The sequence below is a fragment of the Falco biarmicus genome, chromosome 2, assembly GCF_023638135.1.
Source record: "Falco biarmicus isolate bFalBia1 chromosome 2, bFalBia1.pri, whole genome shotgun sequence".
Lineage (NCBI taxonomy): Eukaryota > Metazoa > Chordata > Aves > Falconiformes > Falconidae > Falco > Falco biarmicus.
The window spans coordinates 89,275,572-89,291,025 of NC_079289.1; the positions used below are offsets into that span (position 1 = coordinate 89,275,572).

The following is a 15,454-nucleotide window of genomic DNA, read 5'->3' on the forward strand; positions in this document are numbered from 1 at the left end:
GGTTGCAATTTGCAATGTTTTAATTTCAGGAGTGCCTGAACAAATGCACTGCGACGCAGGCCACCTCCTGCGGGGCACCACAGTTGTTGGTGCTGATTACAGAAGTTACCATCAGTCAGCAGAGGGGCTCCGGGGGTGTTTGACTTGAGTGACATGCTTATCTCACAAAACACATGACAGGTGCAGTCTATCAAAATGACTGAGTGACACCCCAGGAGAGGTGGGGGCCTCACAACCTGCTGTTGCTTCAGTAAAAGCCAGAAAGACCCTACACATCTGTGCCGAATCCCCCAACCCGCGCTGAACCGCCAGGCCTCACTGGCCTTCCAGAATTGACAATCCTTGCTAAGGGCCAATTAGCACACAATTGACTTAGTCTCACCTCGCCATGAGTATAAATCTAGCATTTAGAACCCTCTGTTTTGAGGATGAGAACTCCAACTACACAATGGGTCTGGACACCTCTCCTCCCCAAGCAGGGAAGCCTCTTTGGTAAGACTTGCACCTCCAACTGTGTCGGATGTTCCCTGGGAAAGTATTGTTACAAAAGCGCTGAACTTGTAAGTCGAGCAGTAAGTGCTTTTATCAATGGCAATTCCAGATTTGGAATATCTGTCACCTTAATAAATCATTTATCTTTTCAACTTTGTGAAACTGTTTTGGTGAAAGTCCTTAAGAGGACTCTGACAGGCAAATGTTGACTCCGATGAGTGGCTGTGTATATACAATCCTTTAGACTTAAAACCACTAACTGAACCTGAGACTAGGACTGGATCCAGCCACATGTACACTCCTCTCTGAGAAGGGGTTTAGAAAGCAAGGGGATCCTTTCTGAACCTCGTGACTCAACAGGAGGGCTCCTTCCCCCTGGCCACATGTCAGCACCTATGACATGACACCTGCTGCCCCTGGCTTTTGGCTCCCAGGCACCTACCTAGGTGCCACACCTCGGTTAGGCAGGCTACAGCTACTGCTCTGAGCCAGAGTTGGGCAAGAAATTATTAATTAAAAAAGAAAAAGAAAAAAACCCTGTACAATAAGACCCATACATTCTGCTTCATTCACATAAGCTTAACTCAGGAAAGCTCTTAGGCACACATTTAAGATAAAGTATGTCCAGTTTTTCTCTGAAAAGGCTGTAAGGAAGTGATTTTTGGAATTAGTATACATCGTAAAAAAAAAATAATCTTTGCTGCCAAATCTGAAGTTCACTTGACAATCAGTATGGTACATTTTATTGCTGAAATATGTCAGATGAAGATCACAACAAATATTAAATACCTACCCAAAAGCGTAACAGCTGGTCATACCTGTGGCTCAATCAGGCCCACACTGATGTTTGCAAGATATATTTAATAGGCACTTCAGAGACATAACAGATACCGGACCAAGAGCAATGAGTGGAGACTTGCTATGCCCCAGCAGCTGCTTTCGCCAGACCTACAGAGACCACCACTTACCTATACACTCCATTTGTTTCCAAATCCGCTGTCCACCCTACGGCACATGGATCTACTCTTCTGTGCCACAGATGCCACCCACCGAGGCACATCTCTTGCAGAACCACTACTGGAAACATTTTCCACTAATGCTCGTTTGTCTCATTTGCTCTAGTCATTAAAGTCTTTTCCACAGCAATTTACAAAGATTCCTTACTAACTCAAAATATTTATTTTCCAGTTTTGAAGCTGCTTGAACTCACAGCCAACCATTCCCAATGCCATTACAAAATTAAATACTGCTCTGCAAGTCTACGTATGTACCTGTGGCCTAGACTACACTGATATAAAGCAACACTAGGAATATGCTAATAGCCATAACGTTAAAATGCATTAAGCAGATTTCTCATGTTAAGAATATGTCAACTGATCCCAGTTAATTCTACTGACACAGTCTAATGCAGAGTGAAAATTTTCGCCTAAATTATTTTTCAAGGGAAAAGTGCAGATCCTGTCACATTAATGTAGTTCAATAATCTGTATTAATTTCCCAGACTGCCTGCTCAGAAAAAAAGATTAAATATAAACATTGTTTCAACCACTTCAAAACAAAAATAATTCAATTTTTCTACTATAATGGAATCCTTCAACTGTTAAGGAAAATATTATTCCTGGTCCCAGTCAGAAAGAAAAAACCATTTTGTTTAATTCAGCCCCCTTTTCTACTTTCAGATGGTTCACTAGCTCTTTTCAGAATACTTCATCTTCCACCAACTCCCAAACTGAAAGCATTTTTTTAATTCACTGTAAAGTAAAATTAAAGCCCCAGTATCCTTTGGACCGTGTCCAGAGGAGGGTCACAAAAATGGTCAGAGGGCTGGAGCACCTCTCCTATGAAGACGGGCTGAGAGAGTTGTTCAGCCTGGAGAAGAGAAGGCTCCAGGGAGACCTTATTGCAGCCTTTCAGTACTTAAAGGGAGCTTGTAAGAAAGATGGGGACAAACTTCTCAGTAGGGCCCGCTGCAATAGGACAAGGGGTAATGATTTTAAACTAAAAAAGGGCAGATTCAGACTAGATAGAAGGAGGAAATTTTTTACGACAATGGTGGTGAAACTGGAACCAGTTGCCCAGAGAGGCAGTAGATGCCACATCCTTGGAAACGTTCAAGGACAGACTGGATGGGGCTCTGAGCAACCCGATCTAGTTGAAGATGTCCCTGCTCGTTGCAGGGGGGCTGGACTAGATGACCTTTAAAGGTCCCTTCCAGCCCAAACTATTCTATGATTTGCCTAACTTTGCTCTGATGATAAATTACATTTGATACAATATGGGTAAAAGATGTTACAAACAACTTTGCCAACATGAAACCTTTTCCCATCCTACGTATGGAATAAAGATTCTTGACATGTGGATTTGGTATTTACTTCTAGGGATCAGACTAGATGAGATTAGACAAGTGCTAGTATGTGGCACTGTACCTCCCGTCCGAACAAACAGAATATCCAAATGCTTACTAAACACAGTATCATTTTATAAATCATAGTGAGATAAACCAAAGCAATTAGGTTTATCCAAGAACATCAGGATCATTTGCAAAAAGTAAAAAATGGTTTATGCAAAACAGAGCAACAAATGTAAACTGAAAAGATCCTGTTATACTTGAAGTCCTACTGGATACCTGGGCAGGTCAGGTTTTGGGTAAAGAAGCTGGGGAGGTAAGAATTTTTTGAAAGAGATTCCACAGAATCATAGAATCATTTAGGTTGGAAAAGACCTTTAAGATGACTCAGTCCAACCAGAAACCTAGCACTGCCGAAGTCCACCACTAAACCATGTCCCTAAATGCCACATCTACATGTCTTTTAAATACCATCATGGATGGGGACTCAACCACTTCCCTGGGCAGCCCGTTCCAATGCTTGACAACCCTTTCTGTGAAGACGTTTTTCCTAATATCCAATCTAAACCTCCCCTGGCACAGCTTGAGGCCATTTCCTCTTGTCCCATCACTTGTTACTTGGAAGAAGGGACTGACACCCACCTGGCTACAACCTCCTTTCAGGTAGTTGTAGAGCACAAGGTCTCCCCTCAGCCTCCTTTTCTCCAGGCTAAACAGCCCCAGGTCCCTCAGCCGCTCCCCAGACTTGTGCTCCAGACCCTTCACCAGCTTTGTTGCCCTTCCCTGGACACACTCCAGCACCTCAATGTCTTTCTTGCAGTGAAGGGCCCGAAACTGAACACAGTGTTCAAGGTGCGGCCTCACCTGTGCCACGTACAGGGGGACGATCACTGCCCTGGTCCTGCTGGCCACACCGCCTCTGGTACAAGCCAGGATGCTGTTTGGCCTTCTTGGCCACCTGGATACCCTGCTGGCTCATATTCAGCTGGCTGTCAACCAACACCCTCAATAGCCCTTTCAATTGGCCTCATCCTCACAGACACTGTTAGCGCAAGGATCCTGAGTATAATTATTCCTATTTTCCAAGCAGAGAAACAAAGCATCACATAACATCTCAGATTCTAACTCGCTTTCTTTTTCCAGGCCAGTGAGAGAGAATCTGCTGTCCCTAGGAAGAACATCTGCCAGTGGCATATTTACAAATAGCAACTGTGTGTTTACCAAGTTAGGAGGTGAATTGCCAAGTAATGTGAAAAGTCTTGCCCCCTAAAGACATAATAATTTCTGTAGGTGGAGAGCCCAGACAGGTTTGGAGATTTCTAAACATACATATGCAAATGTATTTACTGGTCAGAATTAGCTATGGAGAGCTTGTAGCACAGAGTGAGGGCTGATAAATATTAATGGAGGGAGGGTGGGGAAATGCTGTGTTGAACATATGACAGCAATCCAGGGTGAAATAAGATTTTAAAAAGTCAAAAGAGATGGACAAGAATGACTCTGAATTAACTAAATTATAGCCATGCTAATAGCTAAAAAATAAAAATAAAATCAAATCACATTGTGAGACAGTTTGGTTATCGTCAAGTGCTCAATAACAGCATAAAGTACATGGTATGAAATCTTACTAAATTACATGGTATGAAAACACTCACACCATGTATCTATCACTGGAGAATAAACAGGGTTATCTTTCCACTAGTGGTACTTCCAGTACTATAGCTCACAGGCCTTTCATGTCAGAAGTTGTTCCGACATGGACAGTGGTTAATTGTGGTGGAAGAATAGACAAGCTCCTGAAGCTGAGCTTCCAGCTCTGGCAGAACAGGAGCACAGAGGGCTTCTAAACCCTTGGCAATCCATCTTCACTAACTGTGCCATTCAACACAGTCTTTGGAGTCTGCTGCTTTTCCCCAGCTTCTTCAGCCATACAGTCTGGAGGCTCTAGGTCATCGTATCTTCTCCGATAGACCACCCTTGAGATTAGGGTTATCAGAAACATTTCTATGATGAGGAGCTGCTGGGTCATATCTGCCAAAAAAAGGAAAGCAAAGAAAAGCCCCCCAGAGGAGGAAATAACTATCAGACACAAAATGAATACCTGGCTTATTAATTTTCCTCTGTGCAAAAGGAACAAACTTTACTATCTTGTCCCCATCACAGAGTATCTTTCACACTTGGCAAAAAAAATCAGTTACAGAATTAGACTATTGACAATCAATAAGCATGTAATAAGTTATGCATCCAAAACACAAGAGATTTAATAGTAATTATGCATGTTGATTTCTTCTCATTTCTGATTCCACCTCTTCTCATTATAAAGTATTTCTCTGCGACTATGACAGCTGTAAAACTTCTGTTATTGTTTTTTTAAGTAAAATCTGAGATTCTCCAAAAGCTACATGATCCCAGGAGATCAGTATTTTGGGAAAACACCAGATAACGCAGTTAGCGACACTGAACTGGCACCTTTATTAAGTAAAAAAAGAACATCCTTTCCAAAAGAACTTACATGCTCCTCTTGCTGAAGAGGAGAGTGGTGGAGCACAGGGAATGATTCTTTGCATGGCCAACAAGTTGATAATAGCTGCCTGCAAGTGGTTCAGAATGAGAATAAACTGCACCAGAAAGAGAAAACAGATGCCTTAGCTACCAGAAAAAGGTTTATAGTTCACACAACAATTCTGCTTTCATAACAGACTCTCTTTTGCCTCATTCCTCCCTTCTTGCCCTCCCTTTCCTCCCATCTACCAGCAGGCTGCCTGCCACTGCAGAAGTCATCCTTAGGTCAGGATAATACTGCTCTGAATGTGAGTATTAAATTAAACCTCTGTTTGAAAAGTGTTTCTTCTCAGCCCTTCATTCGGAAGGTGCAACATACACAGACCTCCCAGCTGGGACTGTAAACCATAGGTAACAATGTTTTAAAAGCTTCCTGTTAATCTGACCTATGGGCTTATGTTCTCCCTTAGTGCAGGAAGGCCTGAAAGAACTTTTTTTTCTGTTGTCTCCAATTTTTGCCACAGCAGGGAGATGTGGTGTTCCTTAAGTTATGCGAGACTGGCTTTCTTTGCCAGAAGGGTTGAAGGACTCTTAACAGCTTGGTTTCAGCAACAATCACACATCGCATTACCTGCTACTTGCTGAGCTAGGCTTTCACTGCCTTGGAGATACCAAAGCGTCTCTCTAGCTGCTGCTGTAACTGCCTGAGTATAAACCCTCGCATTAACAGTTTGCCATCCTAAACCTGGATTCACCCTAACGTAGCTTTGCAGATGTGATTATCCTGTTTATTGCATTTATGAGTGCTTAATAATTTACTTAAGAGATTGTAATGCACCAGCCTTTCTGTAAGTCCTGTTCAAGAAGGATGGATATCCGAGGCTTCTGCTGTATTCTCTTCAGGGTGATGTGAAAGAGGATGGCCCTGACTCTGGCTTTTTTCAGTCTAACCTGTCTGGTTCTGTTCCTTACTATTTAATGATTCCCAGCCAGTGTTTTCATTATTGTCTAACTCTGAAGTGCTGAACGGCCAAGAAAAATACTGTCAACACATTGTGACATGCTGAAAACAGTTCAAACAGCCACCCACACAAAGCTCCACATCCTCTCCTAGCTTTTGAAAGTACAGACCAGCTTTTTAACATTGTGTTTCAGGATACTGCATCTACAAAGCTTCCTTCAAGACCTGCAGAAGGTGCTCTTTTGATTTCAGTTGCCTAAAGATAAAGGGATTTTACACAGCTTTCACATCTCCAGCACTCCTGAGAGTCTAGAGGTAAATTGGCTCAAGCAGAAACTGAACAGCAGCCACGGAGAGTGCTTCAACAGGATGCAGCTTCCATCAGGTAAAAATATGCACAGTGTATTTAATGGGGGGCAAAAAATACTATAACTTTTCAACAAAGGATCAAGAACTAGAAAGACAGTGTTATATGAGCAGTTAAGAGAAATTCTTATCAGAAATATTAAACTTCTCACCTGATAAAGAGCAAACTTTGGGATGATCTTCTTACAGATAAGGAGAGTCCTAACTTGTTGAAACATGATTCCAACTGGCCACAGAGCAATAATGGTGAGGACACCAACGAAGCAGCTAATCCATATTGCAGCTCCTTTGGGAGATAACTGAGGAGCAAATCAAACAAGCATACCTATAAAACTTTACAGTGCATTTTACTATTTCCAGAAAGAAGTTGTGAACTGGATGATGCAGATGTTAAAATGCTTGTTTCTACCTCCTTGAAAGCTGATGGCATCAGCAGTTGCTGGGGTTTGCGTGGGGAAACTGCACAGTACCAACTGGAGTGCTAGCACAGTGCTGTCACCCAGCAGGCACCAGCATGTCGATCTGTTCAGCCTGGGAAGGTAACAAGTGACACAGCCCCTCAGTCTGACCCCAGCAGCACCTGGAAACGCTCAGCATCTCATGACAGCAATTCAGCATGACATCTCAGAGGGGTCATTTATTTTATACCATGAAACCACAAAAAAATCTATTACTTTTAAACTGAGTTATCCAAGAGGTGCAAACTTATTAGCAGACACAGACTTCTCCACCATCTTGCAGCATATATAGTACAAAGCAGAAGTACAGTACTATCTTTTCTACTTTGCACAGATATAACGTCACCATGATTTACAGAAAAACATAGAATTAGGCTTCCTGTTTATGTTCTAGCCAATATACTTGTTTCTTAAGGCTGTACCTTACAAAATACAGGGCAGGCACATCTCACAGGGCAACATGCAGTCCTGCTGTTCTAACCATACAAGCTGGGGAACATATTGGAGCATGATCTGATGCCCAACCCACCCTGATGCCAAGTTTCTTTCCAAGAGAAGCCAGGAAATGGAGAGTCTGGAGGAAGGCAGAAATTATATGCTTCAGGGTCTCAAAAGAATACACTAAGGACTCACTTGGAAGTGACTCCCAGATTTCACAGTTTAGTTGTAGGCTAAGATAGTAACGTCAACCCTAAAACCTATGGATTTTGTGGAGCATCTCTGATTAAAACATTTACTTACATTGTAAAGAGTGTAATTGCCATTAGTCCAAAGCACTATTGATAAAAACATGAGCATGGGTCGAAGGAAAACAAACTGAAAGGTGCCCAGCTTTAGCCAAAAGAGGGTTCGCCTGGCCAAAAAAAAAAAAAAGTAAAAATAAAAAATTACATAGATCAAGATCTCATTAGCAACCTTAATAACATTTTTGGATACTGTCAACTGCAAAACTTTTCCACTCCTGTAGCATGTAGTCAAAATCCAGGGAGGAGCAGATTAGAAAATCTTTCCAAGAATTACCCAGTGTTTATTTTGTAAAGTCTCTATAAAAATAGTACTTTTCCTGTTCTGCAGCAATCACATACTAACCAGAGCTGGGCAAAACATGATGCCTTTCTCTGCCTTGAAGTTAACCAGAGAGCCAGTAGCAACATAACTGGTTTCTGAACAATAATGCCACTTGCTCTTGCCTTGTTGGCTTACTATTTCAGTGCTCCAGTGAAACGGGGCAATTCAGCCTTCCTGTTCAGACACTTCCTAGTTCTGTGGTAGACCAAGAAAGGGAATCATACAGACCTAGGTGAAAGGACTGGTAGTTTTTCAAGGCATCATAAATACTACCATGTAAGCATCTGGATTTGTTCCTCTGTACTCTAACCGAAGAAGGGAACTATCTTTCACTTGGCAGACTGCACAAGGCCAGCAGGACAGCTTAGGATTTCGTTACTTCTGTCCTTACTCCTGACTACTTACTGGGTCCAGAACACAGCCCATACACAGCAACCTGGCCAGCCAGCATTAAAGGCCACCAGGAAAGGGGAAAATGCATTTTCTAACAGAGGGCACAAAAGCTGAGCCTGAACTCTCCTTCATTCTTCACAGGACAAGCTGTGGCTGCTATGGCTGGCTCATGTTTTAGTCTGTTACTGTGTATTATTTCCCATACTGTCAATGTTGTCTTCGCTGTAGCTCCCTGGGCCCTTGAGACTGCCATCAGAGATGCCTCAGCAGACAACAGGCTGCCATTCAGTATGCTACAGGATATAGCCATGAACCGGGAATGATAGGAATTGCTCAATGAATACAGCTAATAACCACAGGGTTATGAATGGCACAAACACATGTGGAAAGGCCTGCAACTGGCCAGCCACTTAGTGTGTTTGCCTTTTCAAAGATTTATTATTCCCAAAAGGCTTCAAAGAATAATACGACAAACAGTGTGGTCACTGCAACACCACAAGTTGTTTCCCTTGTCAACACAGGTCTATCTTTCTTGACCATCAGACCTGTTCCAGCACATCTCTCCCTGTTGTATGACTTGTTACTTTGCCTCATCTGTGTACTGTATCTTGTTAGGTTTCCCAGGACTGCTCGACAGTATATGTCTTTTTTAAAAGAATGAACCCCTCCACTGGAGCAGCTCCCTGCTTACCCAGAAGGTACCTGTGGGAGGAATATGAGACTAACCTTTCTCTGGTATAGCTTGCTCATATTTCAAAAAATTGTACCCTGTAATGGGAAAAGGCTAGAAGTCAGAAGCAAAGATAGCAGATAGGTTTCCCAGTGCTACAGACACTGGAGGAGGCCTCAGCCCTCTGCAGAGCAAAAGCCTTTTTTTAAAAAACCGCTGTCTTTCCTCCCAGCAGTAGTAGGCACTATCTAGCTCCTGAAAGGAGTTAATATTAGCTAATATCATTTTGCATAAGCTATCACTTGACTGACCAACAGGAGGGAATAGTAGAAGATCCTCTCCCAAGCCCCCAGCTACTACAACCTATACAGAGGGTGACAGACACAGAAAGAAAACCAAATACACTGATGACACGTTAGATCTATAGCACAACTCTGCCTCATGGAATTTTTTCAGCTCTGACCACTGAAATGAGCTTGAAGCAATGCCCGTGAAACTCAGTGGGAGTCATTTAGATCCATATAAGTAGTTGCTGATTTTACACTATTGTATGACATCCATTTTTGGAGGTACATTTTTTGGTTGGTTTACTACGTATTCTTCTCAGTGCCACCTCCATGTAAATAATTAGTGTTATTCTATTAAAATAAAATTACACAACAAGAGTTTAAATTCTAATACTGAATAAGGCAGTTTAAGGAAGAATTATTACAGTAAAAAATAAGGGGGTTTGCAAACACGTCACAAACTACTATGCTGCATTCTGTTCACCACTTCCATTTAACCAGGCCCCTAATGTCCCTCTTACACTAATGTCCAGGGCCTCATAAGAAAAGTCTCTGTCTTGCACATTAGTCCTTCAGCTTCTGCTGTTAATGAGAGAAACATTCTCCTACTCCGTGCCAATAGGAGAGCCCTGGGAAATACACGAGGTTTCCAGGCGTGTAAATGACAGGGTGACATTAGCCAGAGGAGGAGCTCCAGCAGGCAGTGCTCACAGGAAGCATGGTTTATGTTACAGTGTATCGGCTCCCGCAGGCACAGCTCTGCATCCCTACGCCACTTCTCAAATATGCTTTAATACTAAGCTTAGTAGACAAAAATATTTGCTTTTGCCCTACCAGACAATGCCATTTCATTGAGACCAAAGCTTTCCATGCATTGCATCTTTTTTTTTGTTCTAAAAATTATTTTAATCTGAAGTAGTTTGAAAGTCAAAATCAGAATGAAACACTTCAATTTTATCAAAGTAAAAGAAATTTTCTTTCAAGACAGCCTCAATTGGACAATTCTGCTTGTGAAAAATACTCAATCTGGAGACATTTTTTTCCCTTCTGGAATGAAAAGAAACTTGAAATCTCAATTATTAGGTTTTCTAGAGTAGAAATTCCTCCTCCCGCACAGCACTGCTTACTATAGAAACGGTTTCTTGGAAGAGAATAGGATTAGTTGAGGAGGTAACACAGTACTCAACATTACTAGGAGTGGGAACGCTGCACTGGATTAGACTGAGAGAACTCATGCTCTCCACTCTTACGCAAAATTCTGCATTATAAAAACGAAATAAATTAGCAGTGGCGTACAGCCCCAAAGTGATGGCACCGTTTAAAAAAAGATGGCTTGAGACTGACTTTCGGGAAGCAGGGAGGCCCTTTGCTGTATGCCTGCCCTTGCCAAGTTGGCTGAATTCCAGCAGCCGTTTTCTAGCTGGGAAATCTTAAAGGGCAACTCACCTAGTGATGCGCACACGAGGGAGGCAAAGGCAGCAGCAGCAGCAGGGACCAGTGCTAATCTTGAAATGATCATTTTCAAACCGCCTGAGGAGCAGCTTTTGACCTCCACACTCTTTAATCATCATCATCAAAAACTTGTGGATGACTATGGCAAAAAATCTAGGAAAAGAAAAAAATGCCAGCTTGATTTTATCTGTGTCTCTCTCGTATGCCCACGCAGGCCAGTGCCACCGTCTGTCCAGGGTTTTTATGGCTTGCGCTTTGTAATCAACAAAAATTCTAGCAGTAGCTGTGAAAAACTTTCCACCATCTTAGAGGACAGAACTGCCCAAACTTCACCAAAAGAGGAATAAACCGAGGCACAGAGCAGCTATGGAATCTCCCAAAGCCACACTGGTGGCTGGTGGCAGAGTCAGTACTAAAGCCCAGGCTTTTCTGGCCCAGGTCGTTATGGCCATATTTTTCCATCAGTTTTCTAGTCCTGACCGGCACAAACTTTTTAGAACAAGTCCTTGTCCTGTTCCTCCTCCAAAAAAACCTAACAAACCACCAACAAACATGGCTAGCTATCATGTAATGTGCTGGCCCCGTCAGGGTGTGGTTCCTCTGCAGCCAAAGCTGAACCAAGCACTGACTGCTGCAACCCTGTCTCTCCCTCCTTTCACCAGCTGCACATTCTCAACCCTTCCTAGGAACTACAGATGGTGCAACCGCCCTTTCCTCCCTGTCCCAAGCTGATTTAGGGAAGTGATTCACTGAAATCCAGCCTCACCAAATAAAAGAAGTCCTCTTCAGCTGCACTGCCTCTTTGAAGGAGCTTGCTGTGCAGCTGGACACTGAATAGTAGTGGATGCAAGTGAGGGAACCTGCAGCTTGGGCAAGGGAGAAGGGGGGATTTAGACAGGCTTAAAAGGGCCACAGGACTGGATCCTTGGAAGCTTCTGGGAATCTGCACTCCCTGCACAAACTGCTGCATGCTAACAGTGTTCCCTGTTCCTGTATTTTCCCTCATTTTTGACTCTACTCTCTTAGTAAATGCAGTGTGATGTGGGATGGGACTGTTCCTAAGAGTCTGTGATACAGTCCTGCAGTGGGCTCCAAAATGATCCCAAAATCAACTGTGGAGTGCCTAAGGCCACAGCATCCCTCGACCTGGCTCTGCCTACCACGGCCACACCATCACCTCCAGAAAGCCAGGACCACATTTCTCACTTCTTCTCTGCGCATGTCACAGCTGTCATGCTCATACAGAAATTGCTTTTATCAGGACAACCGTGGAACATTTTTACATTGATATACTCATCGGAGGTTCACTTGCCACTATTAATAATAGACCTCCATAGCTCATCATTAGTAAAAGCACAGAGAAGAGGTCACAGGTCAGAATCTCTTTCCACATGACACACCGAGAGAGGACAGAAAGAGTACTGCTTCAAAGCTGCTGTCAGCCTGAGGGATCAATTACATGCGAGTCACAGATCTTTCACACTGAGGTTCCCACACTAGGGGACTGCAGCACCGGGAACAGCTTCAGCATTTTCTACCTCCCAGAAAAGAGCTGCCAAGAGATTTCAACCCAACCCAAAAATTACTAAATTGTTAAATTTACAAAATGACTGTATTTACCAAGAGCAGCAGATGTTTAAAGGGAAGAAATTCAGGGTTTGGGGCAACGTTTAGAAACAAGCAGAATACTCACACTGCTGCTGTGAAATCTGTAAACATTGTTGAACGAGGAATCCACATGCCAGTGCATGAAGTAGTAGCGATCACCTACAGAGAAAGGGAGGAGGGTTGTACAAAGGGCAGAGATAAAGAAGATTCATGTGGATTTTCAGGGAAACCCTACTTTCAACGTTCAATTTTATCTCTTTTCCATGATAACTTACTGGAGCTGCAGCATTAATCCAAATGATGATTGATCTTTTGGAAGAGGGGATTTTCCGGTAGATGTAGACCGCTTCCTCTATAAACACCAGATTGGCAATTAGCATCATCACAGTCAAGATTGCAAAGAGAAATCTCCCTGGTAGGTCAAGGCCTGCAAAGAGTGAAAAGGAAACAGAGAGTTCTGGTTTATTTCATAAACATTCCAAACATTTCACGTAAAGGAACAATCTCTGAGGGGGTGCTTAGCCCTATTCCTGCAAAGACTGGCACTCATCCTTAGCCACCTAGATAGACCATTGACTCCACAGGATGATTCAAATACCTAAACTTAAGTTCATGACTACATCTTTCCAGGATCCACAGACAGCATATGGAAAGAATATACCTCCATGTTCTCAAAGCATGATGCAAAAGTCCCCTTCAGAAATGCAGAGTTCCAGAAGAAATGTCCTTAGATGAATGTAACTACATAATACATAAGTAAATAAAGTAAATGCATATTCTGGGAACTTTTCCAGGTGGACTACAAGAAAAAATGTATTTACTCAGTATTAGTACTTTGCTTTCGTTGTATGTTCGTAGTGATGTTTGTGCATAACTTCCTTAAGCATGCAGTTTTTAGAGGCTTGGTGGGAGTCTGTGGGGCAATGTAAGAATAAGCCCATGACATTTTTGCTGAGATGAAACTTGATGCCTTCACCAAATTCTTTTTTACTTCTCCCTTAAAGCTGGATATGGATATCAGCATTTACCCATGGCTGATGGGTTTTACATCTCCACTGACGTTTGGTATGGCTACCAGCTTTTACCCATGGCTGATGGTTGAGGTGTATTTTTGCCCAAGAAAGGAGACAGAAGCAAGCACCCCAGTGGAGTCATGCTTAACTTAGGAGAAGTTCATGCTCACCACTAGCAGTAACTCCCACTGTGGCCACAGCCTATCTAGAAGCATACTGAGCAGTGTCTCAAAGGTGAGAACCTGCCTGCCCCTGCGTCTTGAACCCAGCCTGCTTCGAAAAACCCCAACACGACCAGGCTTGGCTGCAGGCGGAGCTGCCCACACCGCAGCGGGCACCCTGCACAGCAGCCGGCATCCTGCACCGCAGCGGGTACCCCGCACCGCAGCCGGCATCCCGCACCGCAGCATCCCGCACCGCAGCGGGCACCCTGCACTGCAGCCGGCACCCCGCACCGCAGCCGGCATCCCGCACCGCAGCGGGTACCCCGCACCGCAGCATCCCGCAGCGGGTACCCCGCACCGCAGCCGGCATCCCGCACCGCGGCATCCCGCACCGCAGCGGGCACCCCGCACCGCAGATCCCACCACGGGGGAGCCCGAGGCCAGGCGCGGGGCTGGGGCTGCTGGGTTCGGCAGCCCCCGGGCGGCCCCGGCGCTCCCCGCCGACCACCCTCCCCCTCGCCCACCACCCCGCTGTCACACACCGGCCCGCGGCTCTGGGCACGGGGGTCCCGTCCTCGCTCCCTTCCCCGAGGCCGAGGCAGCTGGGCCCCTGCAGGCGGCGGCCCGGCCGGGACGGGCGGCCCCCCTTGCCTCCGCCCGGGGGATTTCCTCGCCGGGAAGAAGGGCGGCCGGGCAGGCGGAGGTGGGAGCAGAGGCAGGACCGGGGCAGGGGCCGGGGGCAGGGGCAGCCGCCGCGGGTGGGTGCTGAGGGCGCCGGGCCGGCGCAGGGGCCGAGGGGCCGGCCGGCAGCGGGCAGCCCCCTCACGCCTCGCCCCGGCGCGGGCGGACGCACTTACTCTGGAGAAGCTCCTGCGAGTAGGGCGGCTCGCTGGCGTCGCAGGACGGGTCGGCGGTCCCGTTCGCTTCGCCCCCCATGGCGGCGTGGCCGCCGGCCCCTGCCGCGGTGCTGTGGGGGAACGCGGGGCGGGCGGCGGGGTCCGTGCCCGCGGGCGATGCAGCCCGGCCGCTCGGGGCCGCCGCGGGGCGGTTAATGATTAGCCCGGGGCCGGGCCTCCGCGCCGCCTCCCGCGCACCGGGGTGGGCAGTGCGGGCCCGGGGGGCCCCGCGTCCCCCTCGCCCCCCGCTCCGTCTGCGGGGAGCCGCGTCCCGGCGGCTCTGCTCGGCCTCCGTGGAGGTGCGCTTGGCTAAGCCAGCGAGGCCGCCCGCCGTCCCCTTCCTTCGCGGGCCGGGGTGTGGGGGCGCCCGGAGCCGGGTGTCGCACGGCAGCGCGGGCTGTGGGCGGTGAGGGACCGGCCGAGGGGCGGGCTGGGTCCCCGGGGCCCAGCCGGAGCGGCCCTGGGCACTGCGCGCTGCCCGGGGCCCGCGGAGGCGGGAGGCGGGTTGGTCAGCGCAGAGGCCTCCGAAGGACTGTCCGTGGAGCCCGGCACCAAAGGCGTCCCGATAATCTTGGCTGCTATGAGGAGAAGAGGTGCACCATCCTCTGCACCGGGCAAAGGAGAGCGCACTAAGCGTAGGAGTACACCAAGGGATTCTCCGCTTTGCCACTTTTCACCTGCTGGAAGGGCCTTTTATGCAGCCTGAGCCTTTTCAGGCCATTTCCAGGGAAAGGAAATGAGGAATGAAATGATGCACTTTGGTGACCCACTGAGCTG

The 15,454-nt window shown here is 46.2% G+C and overlaps 1 protein-coding gene across 1 annotated transcript; it reads right to left on the reverse strand.

The window, feature by feature from the left end:
• Positions 1 to 1,202: 1,202 nt before the first annotated feature.
• On the reverse strand, positions 1,203 to 15,252 carry LOC130144979 (organic solute transporter subunit alpha-like). Its single transcript, XM_056329319.1, has 8 exons — positions 14,639 to 15,252; positions 12,880 to 13,031; positions 12,690 to 12,763; positions 10,991 to 11,149; positions 7,868 to 7,979; positions 6,821 to 6,967; positions 5,352 to 5,457; positions 1,203 to 4,870 (listed from the first exon to the last, which is right to left on the reverse strand). Exons 1-8 carry the CDS (start codon positions 14,715 to 14,717, stop codon positions 4,683 to 4,685), a joined length of 1,017 nt encoding a protein of 338 aa, XP_056185294.1. The 5' UTR covers positions 14,718 to 15,252; the 3' UTR covers positions 1,203 to 4,682.
• Positions 15,253 to 15,454: the final 202 nt, after the last annotated feature.

What these genes read in the sequence shown, in the direction of transcription:
- LOC130144979 (XM_056329319.1), bottom strand. Translation starts at nt 14,717, where the DNA reads ATGGGGGGCGAAGCGAACGGGACCGCCGACCCGTCCTGCGACGCCAGC. An exon ending in GGATTAATGCTGCAGCTCCA is followed by an intron (nt 12,764 to 12,879) that starts GTAAGTTATCAT and finishes CTTTCTCTGTAG; the next exon opens with GTGATCGCTACTACTTCATG. An exon ending in CAAAGTTTGCTCTTTATCAG is followed by an intron (nt 5,458 to 6,820) that starts GTGAGAAGTTTA and finishes TTTCTGGTGCAG; the next exon opens with TTTATTCTCATTCTGAACCA.